The sequence below is a fragment of the Pleurodeles waltl genome, chromosome 6 (genome assembly GCF_031143425.1).
Source record: "Pleurodeles waltl isolate 20211129_DDA chromosome 6, aPleWal1.hap1.20221129, whole genome shotgun sequence".
In the NCBI taxonomy this organism is placed as follows: Eukaryota; Metazoa; Chordata; class Amphibia; order Caudata; family Salamandridae; genus Pleurodeles; species Pleurodeles waltl.
The window spans coordinates 853,222,204-853,237,400 of record NC_090445.1 but is presented as its reverse complement, the minus strand read 5'-3'; the positions used below and the strand labels follow the sequence as shown (position 1 = coordinate 853,237,400).

Sequence of the window (15,197 nt, the reverse complement as noted above, 5' to 3'; positions counted from 1 at the left end):
AGCTTGAACAGGGGGCCTGGCCCAGCCGGGCGTGCCAGTAAATACTCTCTTATGCTGATTACTGGACAATAATTTGGTTGATTTATGCGTTTTAACGTGATGCTAGTGCCCTCGCCCAATTGATCCGTTTTGGATCGTCTCAAGGTTAGCCGCACCTCGTCTGGTTCCAATTGACAGTCCCCGATCCTGAAGCATGCATTGCCCCCTGTGTGCTTGGCTGCTGCCACCAGCTCGCCCACCCTGAATGGCCCAAAAAACGCTGTGGTGAAAGCTGCCCTGAACAGCAACTGCTCGTACGAGTCCTCTGCTATGGGCATCAGGGCATCTATTAGCTTTGTTAGTTTGCTGAAATCAATGGGGTGTCTGGTGTCTCTTTTGCGCCCCTCTAAACGTTTCCAGCCTTTCATAGCTGTTTTTATATAATGTGAGCCAGTGGGGTCCATGCCCAATTGTAATTTAGACTGGTGGGCCACGGCTGCGAGGTGTGCTTGTGCCCAGGACTTTGTCTTCCCTTGTTTAAAGGCCCAAAGGATGAAATGCTCTGCTGCCCGACTGGTTTCTGCGGGGTCAGTTAAGGACTGCAAGCCCCCAATGTCCATGAAAACCCTGGTGTACTTGTCATACCTCCGTTGTGTCTCTGGCGTGAAGGCGCTCTGTACTAGTACGGACAGGTCTGCTCTGCTAGTTCCCATAGCTCTACCAGGAAGGGGGTCATCCTGTGGGTCGCTTCGGGCGTGAGTTTCCTGAATCTGTCCATCTGCGAACGAGAAAGGGCGTCGGTTCGTGAGTTCTTTGCGCCCTCTACGTGCCTTGCCCTGATGTCCAGGTTGTTCCTCAACTGGATGGAAACTAGTCGCCTTAATAATCTCAAAGTGTCTAGGCAAGATGCGGAGCCCCTGTTTATGGCCATGACCACTCCTAGGTTGTCTGACCATAGGGTTATTTTCAAATTTTTTAACCGAGCTTTCCATATTGTAAGGGCTACTACTATGGGGAATAGCTCTAAGAAGGTGATGTTCCTGGTGATCCCTAGCTCCAGCCATCTGTGTGGCCATTTTGCTGCGCACCACCCTCTCCCCAGGATGGCCCCAAATCCGCAGCCGCCTGCGGCGTCTGTGAACAGGGAAATCTCCCCAGCTACTACCCAGCCCTCCAGATGAGCTGGCTGTTGAAATCCTCTAAAAAAGAGTACCACATAGCGAGGTCTCTTTTTACCCCACTTCCCAGTCTCGCGTGATGGTGTTTCTCGCGCAGCCCTGCTGCCAACCGGCTCAGCCGCCTGGCGAACACCCTGCCTTCTGGGATGACTCTGGTGGCGAAATTGAGTTTGCCCGCCAAGCTCTGCAACTCGCCTAGGGTTGCTTTCTGCCTGCTGAGCATGGCCTTGATGTCCGCTTTTAGCCCAGCTACTTTTTCGCGTGGCAGCCTGGATGTGCCTTTGACTGTGTCCAATTCTATGCCTAAGAATACGAGGTTGGTGGTGGGCCCTACCGTCTTGTCCTTGGCTAGGGGGACGCCTAATTCTTCAGTTAATGCTTGGAAAGCTTCCAGGAGGCTGGCGCATGTGTCTTCCTCTGCCCCGCCTATGAATAGGAAATCATCCAAATAGTGCATTTTTCCCCCTGCTGGGTGCCTGTTGTGGAGCGCCCATTCCAAAAATGTGCTGAAACGCTCGAAATATGCACATGCGATGGAGCAGCCCATTGGCATGGCTTTGTCTATGAATGTCTGCCCTTTGTGTTGGAAACCTAGTAGGTGGAAACTGTCGGGGTGCACTGGCAGTAGCCGGAATGCGGATTCAATGTCTGCCTTAGCCAGGAGTACCCGTTTGCCTGTTGCTCTGATTATGCCGATTGCATCATCTAGCGTGGCATATCCCACCCTGCACGCTTCCTCTGGGATCCTATCATTAACTGATGTGCCTTCTGGGTAAGACAGGTGGTGTATTAGCCTGAACTGCCCGGTTTTTTTCTTTGGTACCACCCCTAGTGGTGAGATGATTAGGTCTGTAGGAAAAGGGGGGATGAGAGGGCCCTCGATGCGACCCAGCGTCAGCTCTTTGTTGATTTTTTGTTGGATGACCAATGGATGCTCTGAGGCGGATTTCAGATTCTTTGGGGTCCCCCTGGCTATCTGCCCTGTTATTGGGATGGTAAAACCTTCCTCAAAACCTCTTACCAGTGTGAGTGCATCCTGCTTATTGGGGTATGCGTTGGCCAGCTTCCTCAGAGTGAATGTATTGATTGGTGATTTGGCTAATTCGAAATTCAACTGGTTGGTCATCAGGCAGGGGCGAGGGTGGGCCTTAATGTTTATTTTTCTTGTCTTTCTTATCTGACCTGTGTCTGTTCTTTCTACAAGTGGATGCGGGGTGTTCTCCATCGCAGATGAAGCAGCAGTGTTTAAATTTGCAGTTCTGCCCCCAGGAACACTCTTCGGTGTCAAATTTCCAACATATGGCCTGTGATCCCTTGTCACCCTGTGATTTCCTGCTGTGCCATGTTTTGTTCCTAAAGGGTGCTTTATATTTCTCGTGCTTCCCCTTGCTAAAGCCGTTCCGAAAGGGCTGGTCCCCTCTTCCCGCCCAAGCGCTAACTTCTCTTGCGACCATCATTTTGTGGATGTAGCTAGATACATCCTTCTGGTTCCACTCCATTTCTGGGTGGGCTTGCATCTTTAATCTAAAACTTTTATCGTATTCTAACCAGGCATCCCCGGGGAATTGGCGATGTGCTTTGTGTATCTTGGACTCGTAAAGCCAGAGGTCTGCTTCGCTGCGTGGGAATTTCTCTTCTATGACGCAGGCCATTATTCTAAATGCGTCTAGCCAGTTCTCTAAGTTTCTCTCTTTTCTAGCCCTCTTTCTTTCCCTTCTATCATCATCTTTCTTGTCGCATACTGTGAGGTCTAAGCCCTCCAGCTGGATTTCTAACAATGTGAAAATATCTATGAATTCCTTTCTTTCACTGGGAGTGGGATGGCGGTTGCCAGGCCCGCTGCTCTGGTTGTCATGGACGGGGGGCCCAATGACGGTCTTGTGTATGATTCAGGAGGGTTACCCGCACTAGGTGCAATGTCTCCGCCCTTAGCCGACGCGCCCCATGCCAGCAAGGGATCACTTGGAGCGGGGGACTCTACGGTGATAGATGGGGTATTTGATTGTTTGCCCACGGGTTGGGTCCTGTCTATGGGTGACTCCGCCCGTCCCCCCGCAGCAGCAGCGGCGCCAATGACTTAAAACATTCTTTGATAATTGCGCTTATATGCTCACCCTCTGCAGGCGTGCTCGGTCTGTTGTCCGCCGGTGTCGCTGCTGCCTCGTCCTCTGCGGTTTGTATCACGACCCTTGCCCTCTTGGTTGGTTTGCTCGCTTGTTTCCCCTCTGATCTCTGCCGCCTACTTGGTTTCTGTGGTGGGAGCGTGGCTCTTTCCGGTGTCTTTTCCGATGGTCCTGGCGGCGCTGTGGTGTCCTCGATGCGCTCCGCGGGGTCCTTGTTCTTGTCCTCCATCTTGGCGCGCAGCCAATCTTTGCCCCGCCGCAATGCTTCTGCCCTCATGTGCGCAATCATACTCTCCAAATCGTCCTGTTGCTCTGCTGCGTGGTCCTCCTCCATTGTGTGTTGTTGTACCTGAGTCACGTGCTGTTCCTCCAGTGGAATTGCTGACTTGTGCTTTTGTCCTGCTGTGGCTGGCTTTTCCTGGCTCAGTGCAGGGTCGCGTCGCGCCTGTGTGCGGTCCCCCGTGAGCCGACAATTGTTGCCTTCCCAGCTTCCCCAAGTTGGTTTGAAAGTGGGGGAGGGGGCGCTCAGACAGGGTCACGTCGCACTTTTGCGCGGTCCCCTGGAGACGCCCGAAAGGTAACCGATAGTCTGAGCAGTGCTTTTGCTTTTAAGCCCCTTGGGCGCTGCCGTGCGTCTATGTTTCACTCGGCGGGGCTCCCGCCCTGAACTTGGCAAGGGGCGCTGTGGTGCGCTGCCGCGCGTTAAAGTTTCACTTGTGGGGCGCGACCGCGCACGCACAACGGGTTGAAAAAACCCGGGGTCGCGTTGAGCGTAAGTGCGCGGTCCCCCGCGTGTTCATCTCCTGCACGCCGGCACGCTGGGCTTGGTGCTTGGCGCCTGGCTCAAGGCGGTGCCCGGGGTCGCGTCGCGCTGTGAGCGCGGGCCCCCGAGGCGATGGAGTCTGTCCGCGCGTTCTGTGCCGGCTCAAAGGATTAGTGGAGTCTGGGGTCGCGTCGCGCTGAGAGCGCGGTCCCCCAGGCAGAGCCGCCGGCGCTGAGGGAAAGCCACAAACGGCCGCCGTTTGCTTGTCCTGGCAACCGGAGTGGAAGCCCTGGTAACCTCGTCCTTGGATTGCTTGCTGGCCGTGTCCGGGGTCGCGTCGCAGCTGCTGTGCGGTCCCCCGGGTCTCTTGCTGTGATGTCGCCTGCAGAGGCACTAGCCCGGCTGGCTAAGTGCGCCTTTGCCTCTCTTGCTGCTGGTCCGTGTGTTCCGTGTCTTCGGGGCAGAGAAGTGGTGTTTTTCGGAGAGTTCGCCGGTCCGAGGTAACAGGTGAGTCCGTTGGCCGTTGGTTCTTTGTTTCTTCTGCTTCTTTAGGCTGGCGAGCGTCGTCCTGTCCCCGCTGGTCCTGATTTTGGGGGGGCCTGCAGGACGCTCGCCTTAAGTTCCTCACCTGCCCCCCCCCCCCCCCTCACCTGCTTGGGCAGTTTCCATTGGGGGGTTTGAAAGCTGCAAACCCCCCACTATTGGTGGGGTCGTACCTGACCCCCTCCCCTCCTGATCCTGATGTTCGCCCTAGGGGGTGTGGGGGTGTGAGGCTCCTTCATAGGGGCGTGCCCTCCCTGAACCGGTTAAACCGGTCCCTTCCAGGCCAAGGCAGCTGTTAAGGCGCCGGCCCTTTGAGCCCCCTGCGGGGGCGGCCTTTGCACCACACAGAGGTCTCTGCATCAGATACCTTAACCCTCTAAGGTATGCAAACTCTTTGTAATCAGTTAACTAAGTTAAAAACAGAATTGGTGTCGCACTTATCCGTGTTGCCAATTTGTTTGCAGCAGATGAAAATAAATGCATTAGTTGGCCTTTGTGAAAGCCGTGCATGCGGAGTCTTTATCTGCCCACCGCAGATGTGGCATCTGCCGCAGAGTTTAGAGCAGCGTGTGGGAGACCTGTTTATAGCAGCCATTTCTGAGGAACACCAGGCAGAATAATGCCACCTCGCTGGGCACAGCTTAATGAAACCGTTGCCTGTGTTCGAAGCCCTGTGTTCTCCAGACCATCGCCTTTCACAGTTTTAGGGTCACTAGCCATGCCATTTATCTAGAGGACTGATGACAGCTCTTCTGGTGATACTTTTAATTTCCGTGATATGAATTTTTATTGCATTATTGCTGGTCACTTTTAGCTACCACACATAAGATGGTTGTATGATAGAATATTTCGATGTAAATATCACTGACTTTAATATCGCATCCTAAATATTGTTTACAAAATTATCATTCCTTTGGCTGTCAATTTTCAATTATGAACTCCATTGAGGCCTGTTTTGGACAGTAGGAGGAGCACGCCGGATTCTGGTTCTGGCTGCTATTTCTGTGCCAGATCAGGGAGCCAGCCGACCTGGGGAAATATGAATCTACCCGAAGCCATTATCCGACAACGGAACACAATTCAGCAGTGCCTGCACATTGTCTGCAGGCAGCCCGGGGGATTTCTTAGTCTCACTTCCAGCTGGGCACAAAACAAAGGCCTGATATAAAGGGTCATCAGTCCTCCTTTTGTTCACTTATCATCCTCACTGGGAGTTATCTGGAGTCTATTACCTAAATGCCAATGCAGTGATTGGATACAAAGACACAAAGCCTATCACTTCAAAATAGTTTAGAGAAACTATGACTTGGAGGCAGGTTTTTGACTTTATTCAACCCGCCCTATGTGAGTGATTTGCATGCAAGGATGCAAGATTTACCTATGTGTATGGGCAATTACGCTAATAATGATTAAATGGCATCTACTAATTTATTTTCTATGTAGGTCTGTTATAGTGCTTTTCAGCCCGGCGTAGGTGTCGGAGCGCTTTACATGACACTCAGAGACACAATAGATCATACAAGTATATAAATCAATGTACAGGGATTGTAAGATAGAGCAGATTTGTTGTCATATTTGTCCTTCTTGCCAATTTGTTTGCAGTGGATTTTTAAAAATAAATATATAACTTGACTGTCAGGCTCTACTTTTCAAGCTTCGTCCCTTGTAACTCCACCTTCTTTGCTCTGCCACAATTTGACCCCCAATTCCCAGGATCCCAGAGTAAATTTTTCCAATTCCAGCACTGCCTAGGATCACACAGTTTGCTGTAGCAGGGATTTATGGGAGATTTTCTAGTTTCAGACTGCAATTCAGCTGCTAGACTGCTATCTCTTTCTGCCATCAAAGGTTAATGCTGTGTGAATAATTCTTGGAGGATGAGATTAGAGTCTGGGTGACAGGCAGAGTCCACATTTTATTTTGGGCAGTTCTACATAGCACAAACCTTGCCGAAGTGCATAACTGCTCATCACAGCAGATACAGACTACCCACATGTTCTGTATTTTGGCACAGGGAGTTTTGTCAAGATTCACAGGATGCAAAGTGGAGACCGGGATTATAAACTGGCTCCCGATGATACATGATCGGCAGCTGTAGCAAGCAGGGCATATCGTCTGTGATGAAAGCTCAGCTTGTTTTGGGCTTGAGAATCCCAGAGGACTTCGTGCTGAGCAAGAGCAAGGCATTTTGTTCGAGCCTGGCTCAAGCTTTCAGCGACTCGCCCACCTCCACGGTTAACATGAGTGATGTTCAGACTGGTCAGTGACTTGAAAAACAGCAGCACAGTCAAAGAGTTTGACTTTTTTTTAAAGTAAAAAATGCATTAGTTTACCATTTGATATATCAGCTTCTTTTTTATATTGGGTCCTTTCAAGTCTGGTGAAGGCAGTGAACCAAATAACGTGAGTGCCCTGTTGTGTAATAGATGTATTTTTTCTGCTAATATAATTGATTATTCTGCAGTTGATGTGATGTATAATTCTATGTGTAGGTAAGATTTTAATTAAATATTTGTTGTCATGGATTATTTACATGAACCACTTCCCAAGTGCCGAACTGGTTCTGAAAAATGATCTGTAGCAATGTGGAGCCACCAACACCAAGTATCAGCATCAGTAGTGGTACCTCACAACTTCCGCAGAAGTACGCAACATCCCAATATATGATGCCACATGCAAATGTGATGTTGGATGTTGGCTATTGCCACAGTTTGAAATGCATAAAAAAGCATAGAAACTATGATGAGTGCACTTGGGGTGGGGGTCAGCGAATTTTGGGGTGAAGTAACTAGAAGTATAGGAACTGTTAATGCAAAAAAAAGGAAAAAAATGAAAACGTCGTTCCCAGTAGATTCCACACACTCCAACCATTTTCTGTTGCCAGAGGAGGAATATTTGCAGATAAAAAATTTCAGCAATTTTAGGCCCTCATTCCAGCTTCAACAGTCTTTTTTCAAGACCGCCTAATCTGCTGCAGCCAGCATACCGTCAGTGCTGGCGGAATGCAGGCCGCCCTATTAGGAGTTTTCCACCGGGCCAGCAGGCGAAAATAGTGTTTCCGCCCGCTGACCCATTGGAATACTCACCACAACATTGACGCTGGCTCGTAACCGAGCCGGCAGCAATGTTGTGGTGCATCGGGTGAGACAGCAGCCATTGCGCATTTCACTGCCCGTAATTTGGGCAGTGAAATGCGTGACAGAGTTGTCCATGGGGGCCCCTGCACTGCGCATGCCAAGTTCATGGGCATTGCGGGGGCCCCTGATGCCCCCTTTCCGCCAGCCTTTGCATGACAGTGAGACCACCATGCAAAGGCTGGCGTAAAGGGGGCTCGTAAACCTGACAGATTGCGACCACCAAGACTGCCAGGCTGTCGATAGACGGCAATCCAACGGTGCAGGTGGTCAGACCGTGGCCCATCTGCCATGGTCATAATACGTCGGTCGGACTGCCCTGTCTGCGGCGGTCCGACTGCCGCCGCGAGTGTCGTAGTCTGGAGACCGCAACACTCGTAATGTGGGCCTTAGTGTGGACAATTGGCAGGAAGAGCTAAACAAGACACAACAATTGACATAGCAGCATAAACGAGAAGGTGACTTCCCTTGGTTGACAGCATTTTGTCATCTTTTCTGAAAAGGTTCTCTATATCTAGCCCAATGTAGTTTTATATTTGCTGAGTTCTGTTATATCTTGATGATGTCATATTTGTTGGAGGCTTTCTTTTTTCTATTTTTGTTCCCTTGTGATGTGGTGTGTCCTTTTTTTAATTTCAACATGTTTTATTGAACATTTTGCATAAAGAGACATATAAAACATAATCCCGTGAAAGAAAAGAAAAGAAGCTCATCCACAAGAATCAAAATGGCATTTGGGAAAAAATTAAAAAACAGAGGTACCACTTTTAATGTTTACCAAAACAGGTCAGGTGCACAAGAGCAGAATGAAGGCACTAAGTACAAGTAACACCTAGAACCTTATGTAATGATCAAGCTAAGCTGATAGGCAAAACAATATTTGTGTAAAAAGATTTGAGTGCTATTTATTTGTAATAACAAAGAAATAATGGATGCTAACTTGTCCATTTAAGTTAGAGTAAATCCACTCTTCCTCCCTGTTTGTGAGGGGAGGCGCTCGCTTAGCAATATAATTTCTTCTCCTCTCCCGGGGGGGGGTCATAATATCCCTAGTTGTGATTAAACCTGGATATAACACTTCTGTCTACTTAGTTTGGTTTCTAGTTACCAATGCGGTCCATCATTTTGGTTCACTGTTGTGTCTCTGTAGTCTTGCATATTTGTTTCATATGAGATGATATGGGTTCACATTGGGAGGGTTTGATCATTCATAAATCCCCAAGACAGTGCATCACTTTTTCATCTTTAGAAGTTGTTTCCATCATGAACTCAGGTTCTCGCTTTGGGTTGTTAAAACAAAGAAGTGGGTAATAAAAATATGTCGATGTAGTTAATATTTTATTTATGAGACTTTTTAAAGAGATTTAGGGCTCGAGGGTTAAATTATTTAAGTAAAATAAGCATATACGATTTTTCATACTGACCACGGCTGCCTACTTGAATTTGATAAAACATTTGTCATTTGAAAAAACAAACTTTTATGCAAACCACGGATTAATATCACATGAATGTTTTGAGCAATTTCCATTTTTGTAGTTAATGTTCAGTTTCACTCGCCGCTATAAAACTAAATAGGAAAGCAATCCAGCTTATTATTTAGCATTACGTTGGCTTAAATGTCTGTTTGAAAGTTGAGACAACTCATTGATTTTTGTTTTGTTCTTCTATGTTTGAAGCCAATGAGACACAGAAAGAAGACAGCAGACAAGAACCTTCCCTGTCGGCCTCTCGTATGTGCAGTGCTGGGTAAGTGAAAATGACTATGATCTCATCTTGCATCCTATCATAGCTAAACTTACGGGAAATAAGAGAGACCCAGGGCTGAGAGACCCAGGGCTGAGAGAGCCACGGCAAAGGTGCCCACTCCACCAAGATAAAGGTTTAAGATACCAGACAGGGTTGATCCTTGTAATTGAAAATGCCAAGCCTTGTTGATGGCCCACTCGCCACACGTACGGCAAGTACGATCCATTGCCCGTTTGTGAGTGACGCCTTACCTATTTTGACTCAGCATAACTCATTCAGGGGGCGTGAGGCGCAGGCTTTCACTTTTACCAAACTAGTGTTATCCTTGCATGTCATATGTGCCAAAACAACCAAAAAACATAATAGTTATTGTAGCATTATAACATCCAACTCAAGTGATGAAAGGAAGCAACTTCCAGAAAATATCAACTAAATGAATACACCGATGGACAGATTAATGTTTACTTTTCTTTGTGTCTTGTTTTATATTGTAACAACACTGCAGTGAGGCTTACAAAGAGAAATAAATGAAGGTTGCTTGATCTCTGATAATAAAAGCCATATCAGCATCATGGGGTGACTTGTTGCGGTAGATGGATGGGAGCTAAAGTTACATCCATCTGCAGAGAGAGAAAGTTTGGAAGTCAATATTGTTGTTGGGCACATTATAGAGTTTGGTGAAAGTTGGCTTATTTGGCTGGGCGATCAGGACTGTTTATGGTGGGTGATCAAGGGACAAGCTGTGAGGGAAGAAGTTTGGAGTGCAGTTTGCAGAAGCATCTGTGTCTATTGCACTAGGGCACAAGGGAACAAAACCGGTAAACTTGCAGCATTGGATTGGGCACTGGGTGGTGTGTCAGGTACACTCGAGATATTCCTTTTTAGGGTCGGGCCTGCGAGTCCATGCCCAGGCGCATGCATCTCGCATATGAGACATTGTTGTGTTCAGTAAAGGGCTTGGAGACTACCATCTCTCACTATTTGTTGGTTTGCGTGGCACTCTTCTTTACAGCCTCGTAATTCGTCAAGGCATGTCTGGCATTGTTTTCGTTCCTCTGTGTGGAGCAGGGATCAAGCACTAATTGATTTCAACTTAATTAGTGCCTGTCTGCAGCTCCCTACGTGATCGAGGTACTATTTTGTTCTAACTTCTAGTGCCCCACAAATAGAAGGCTAGTGATGGGCAAAAACGTGCCCAGCAAGGACAAAAAAATTGCAAACATTTTACTGCCATTTACATATTCGCTGTCCTAACATGGTCAATGGACATGTTAGAACAGCAATCAAAATGTAAAAAAAAAAAGAAAAATAATAATTAAAGTGCAGGTCGAGCATGCGAAAGCCGGCTTACGACCCAGCAGCACTCGTAAGCTGCAGGGGCCATGTGAAAAAAAAAAAAAATGATTTGAAGCCACAGAAAGTGGATGTAGGCAGGTTGGGTTCTTCTAAACGTCACCTAATACATACATGCTACAAGCCAGACCACAACCTCCCTGGAGCTGCTGAACAATGGGAATAATGTCAGTGGTGATGCCACTAGAATACATTGGTTAACGTTTTGTTACATTTTAGTTATGATACACAAATATTGTGGGAAAACAAATTTATTTCACAGAAAAGTGGAAACATGTATTAAACTTGTGCAGTATTTAAGTAAAATATAAGAATTGGAGAGGTATATGTGTGATTCTGGCACAATTGTAGTTGTACTTTACTATGCATCCCCAGAGGGCAGTGCTGAGTGAACCTACCAAAGATAATAGAGTTGGTAGGAACAGGTTATAAGAGGCGGAGAAGCCCTCCTTTGAGTGCTGTGTAAGGTGATAATTAAAGTACAGTTGAATAATTATATTGGGAAATAATGCACGTTCAAGTGAAATAGGGTATGCAGAGAACAGCATTTGATTAAGGCATGGAAAGTACTGGTGGTGTTTGGTATGACAGTCTTTTGTGAAACATCATGTGGGCAAGCCAAGATATGACCGTATTTTCCCGTCTAAAGAGGCTCCCAGTTTCCAGCGTCTCTTGCAGCTTCTAAGGAGTTTCACATCAGTTGAAATGTCCTCCCTCTTTGCCTGTCAGTCTGTTGCCAGTAGGCAATCATCTGTTCTCAAAATAGGCAGCATATGAATCTTGCAATACTGTGGATTACTGGGTTCCCAGTCTATCTCACATGACTGCCTCTGTAGCCAAATATAGTATTTTCGGAGGTGCATATTCTATAATAACTCTGAGTTCTAGGACAGTCATTCGCCTTTAAGGTTTTTGGTACTATGGATGTAGAAATGAAGAAAGAACTCTTTCACCAGACATCCTCCGTGACTATTGAAAGAGCTGTTTTAAGATGTTTCTTAAAAGGCAACAATCGGGAAGTGTCCTTAAATCGAAAGAATGTTCCAGAAAGTAGACTTCAATGTTGCAAGAAATGTACTACCTATGTTAGCTTTTCTGTAGCCATGGATTTTCAAGATGAACGTTTTGGATGATACAAGGATAATGGTGAATTGTATTATCACACCAAATGATTCACCAAGCATTAGAAGCAGTTCCAAGCACTTGTAGTCCGAGTGACGCAGTTAGAAAATGGATTACTCAAGCATTCATCATCTGGAGCATTCACTGCCAATTTGGCAGCAGTGCTCTAGACAATATGAAGATGACACCAAAGGGATTTAGCAAGACCCAGATAAATACATCATCATAATCTAATCCATAACTGATAAGAGGTGCATCACTGGAACAAGAGCAATTGTTGTTAAAATAGGGCAAGTTTACAAGCCTCTTCAGCTATTGACTCAGGGCAAAGACCCACAGCCAAAATCCAAGTTATAGGGCTCCAGTCATCCATTATATTACAAACCACCATAATCTGATTCATTGTAGTTGACATTATAACCAATATGCCTTCACCCTCTCTGATCTCTTGTTAAAAAAATATATATATATCTTTTAGGGTTACCTCACTTCCCCTAAGCAGAAGTAAAGTTAACTATCAACCATGCACTTGTAACATATGGAGACCAGGGAGTGGATGAGAACGGGCGAAGGAGCAACCTGTTTATGAAAAAAGTGAAGCAAGAGTGTGGATCCCTTCTGTACCCCATATGACACAACTGCTTGAGAGTTGTGTAGTGGAATCATGACCCAATTGGATTGCACAGTGACAAAGGATTTACATCACTTCCCAAAAGGACCGCCCATACTTAACTGACATCCGTCCAAGCAGAAACCAAAGGTCTACAGTATTGGGTATCCGGGGATTGATGTTGTTATTATTTACAGCCATATAAAGATCATGACTATGATTAGAATGTATTTAGTACTATGATCAGGGCAAACGTCAGCATGGCTGCCATCTACTGCATTACACTTTTTCTAAAACGCTGCTTAGTTATTTAGCTACATGAATATCAATATGTTTTGTGAAGGCAGGGATAAGACTAATAGACAGTTGTAAACACTACCAGATCAGAGCTAATCTTCCCTTCACTTAATAATGGAATGATTATAGCTCCCTTCAAGGTAGTAGGAATGATGCCTTGTTCAAAAGAATGATTGAGGATTTTACTTAGGAAGATACCTCAAATTCTACAGAGACTGAGGTGTTGGGTTCACTGCCTCCTTTTCCTTGGAGAGGTATTGGGTTCCCTTGAATGTGAAGTACCTGAAAGTGGCTACGGATATCTCACAGAAACTGCAGTGTGTACCCTAGTGTGCAACAAAGAATTACACTAAATACAGGCTTGTGCTCAATAAACCCTATTATGGAGCAATTTGAGAGTGCACCCACTTTTTGTGGAGTTATGATTTCATTTTATTCCGATTGTATCTGTCTCTGTAAAGGAAAACTGGACCAGCACAGTGAGGTTTCTGTGAGGGCATGGCTCTGCTTGTTGCCCCTATTCCAAACCCCCCCATGTATAAGGTATAAGGTATGGTATAAGCACTGGAGAAATCTCTGCTACTGCTTCTGTGTCCAGAAAAAAGCAAAAAAGTTGTATCCACTGATGAGTGAAGTAGGCCCTAACCAGGAGAGTCCAGGTAGAAGGTCCAGCTGACTGACACCACTGGAGATGTCACTTCAAGGACATGAGCTGACCAGCTACACGAGCAACATTAGAACTCTGATGACCAGAGCTAACCCAATAAAATTTCTGCATGGCCGGAAAGCTGAATACATGACATGAACATTCAAGATCTACAGGTATATTGAGGATGCATTATCCTCTGTCTGCTAGGCACCATCCCTGTCCATGTGAGAGCCCATACCTGCCCCTGGCCAGCACAAGGGGGGCACAGAAGTGTTTGTTCTCCTTGGTCCCAGGGTAGCATCTATCTGACTGTGCCTGATTCTGAAAGTTTTTGTATACTCACTCAAGCATGTATTATTCCAGATACATCAATGTTTAGAGTCTTGAATAATCTCTGACCCTAAATCTCAATTCTCAATGTATATCTCATTAGTTAACTGTGTATCCCATCCTGTGGGCACTACTGCAAGCAAAACATTTTGATGATAATTTGTCAGTTTCAATCTGTTGGCCTGCAAGTAGTGAGACACAATTTAGAGTACCAGTAAAGGGATGCCTCAGTAATTCTCCCCACAATAACCTTCAACCTAGGTCAGCCTCTAACACATCCTCCATGAATTATAACAGTTATCCTGTAATCTCAACGTCTTGATCCCAATATCTTTGTTAGGTAGTCAGTAAAACCTTTGACCGTTGACAACTAGCCCTGGACATACAGAAATGTTCATTCTGGCCATTGAGCAAGACTGCTATTTATTTTAAGTTAGGCATTCAGGAGACAATACATTTTGGTACTGTTTTGTGGATTTTGAGCTATCTGGTATCAGACCCATCGAGTTTTCCTTCCTGCACCAAAGACTGCTTAGAACCCTAAGGCAGAGGGCAGTCTTTTTACTGTGAGCTTGATACGCTGTAGTCTCCTGGGTGATTGTGCCTCTTGTGTTGTGTTATGCAGTGTCTTGCCTCTTGCATTTGTTAAGGGTTGTATCTCTACCCCCACAACATTCAGGTACATGATTTACTTATGTCCCTTATTTTACCAACCATAATTGACTACATGTGCATTGAGAATTGGTGTAATTACTCATGCGATAAGGTATCAGATTTTTTAACCTTGTTATCCTTGAAGAGCTTCATTGCAGTTGATTGGCAGATTTTGGCAGCCAATGGTTCAAGGGCCATAATAAACACATTGGGAAAAAGGGGACAAATCTCCGGAGTTCACATCCCCAGATTAAATGCAGCTGAGGTATAACTGTTATAAGTATCTTGACCTGGGGGTTTAGTGCATCCCCAGCTTATTTTATTGATAACATTTGCCCCAGACCTACACGTTCATGAATCCTGACCTGGTAACTCCATTCCATCTCCTCACATAACTACATGTGTCTAACAAGAGAGGTGCCTTATGATCCATATCATCTTTCAATTGTCCCAAGATAGTTTGATAGGAGTGTCTTCATGTTGTCACTTGAAGATCTACTAGTTATTGTGCTGAGTGTATGAGAGGCCAAATGAGGGGGCCTGTTAATTGGAGAGGACTTTTGCCAGAATCTTCATGTTTGTATTTATTAATGAATATGCCTATAACCTTCTCATTGAAGATGATCTTTGCCAGATTTTGTTATTGAGGAAATGGCAGCCCTCTCGAATTCAGGGTACAGTCAGCCGTGCTGTTTAGCATCATGAAATGCCCTGTG

General features: G+C 46.0%; 1 protein-coding gene across 3 annotated transcripts in view; it reads left to right on the top strand.

Moving 5' to 3' along the window:
- Nucleotides 1-15,197, top strand: part of ARMH3 (armadillo like helical domain containing 3) — a 748,421-nt gene that overhangs the window by 403,921 nt on the left and 329,303 nt on the right. For all 3 annotated transcript variants that reach the window (XM_069239576.1, XM_069239578.1, XM_069239579.1), the window contains exon 18: nt 9,397-9,466. In XM_069239576.1, the coding sequence (XP_069095677.1) occupies nt 9,397-9,466 (70 nt within the window). The remainder of the gene's footprint in view (nt 1-9,396; nt 9,467-15,197) is intronic.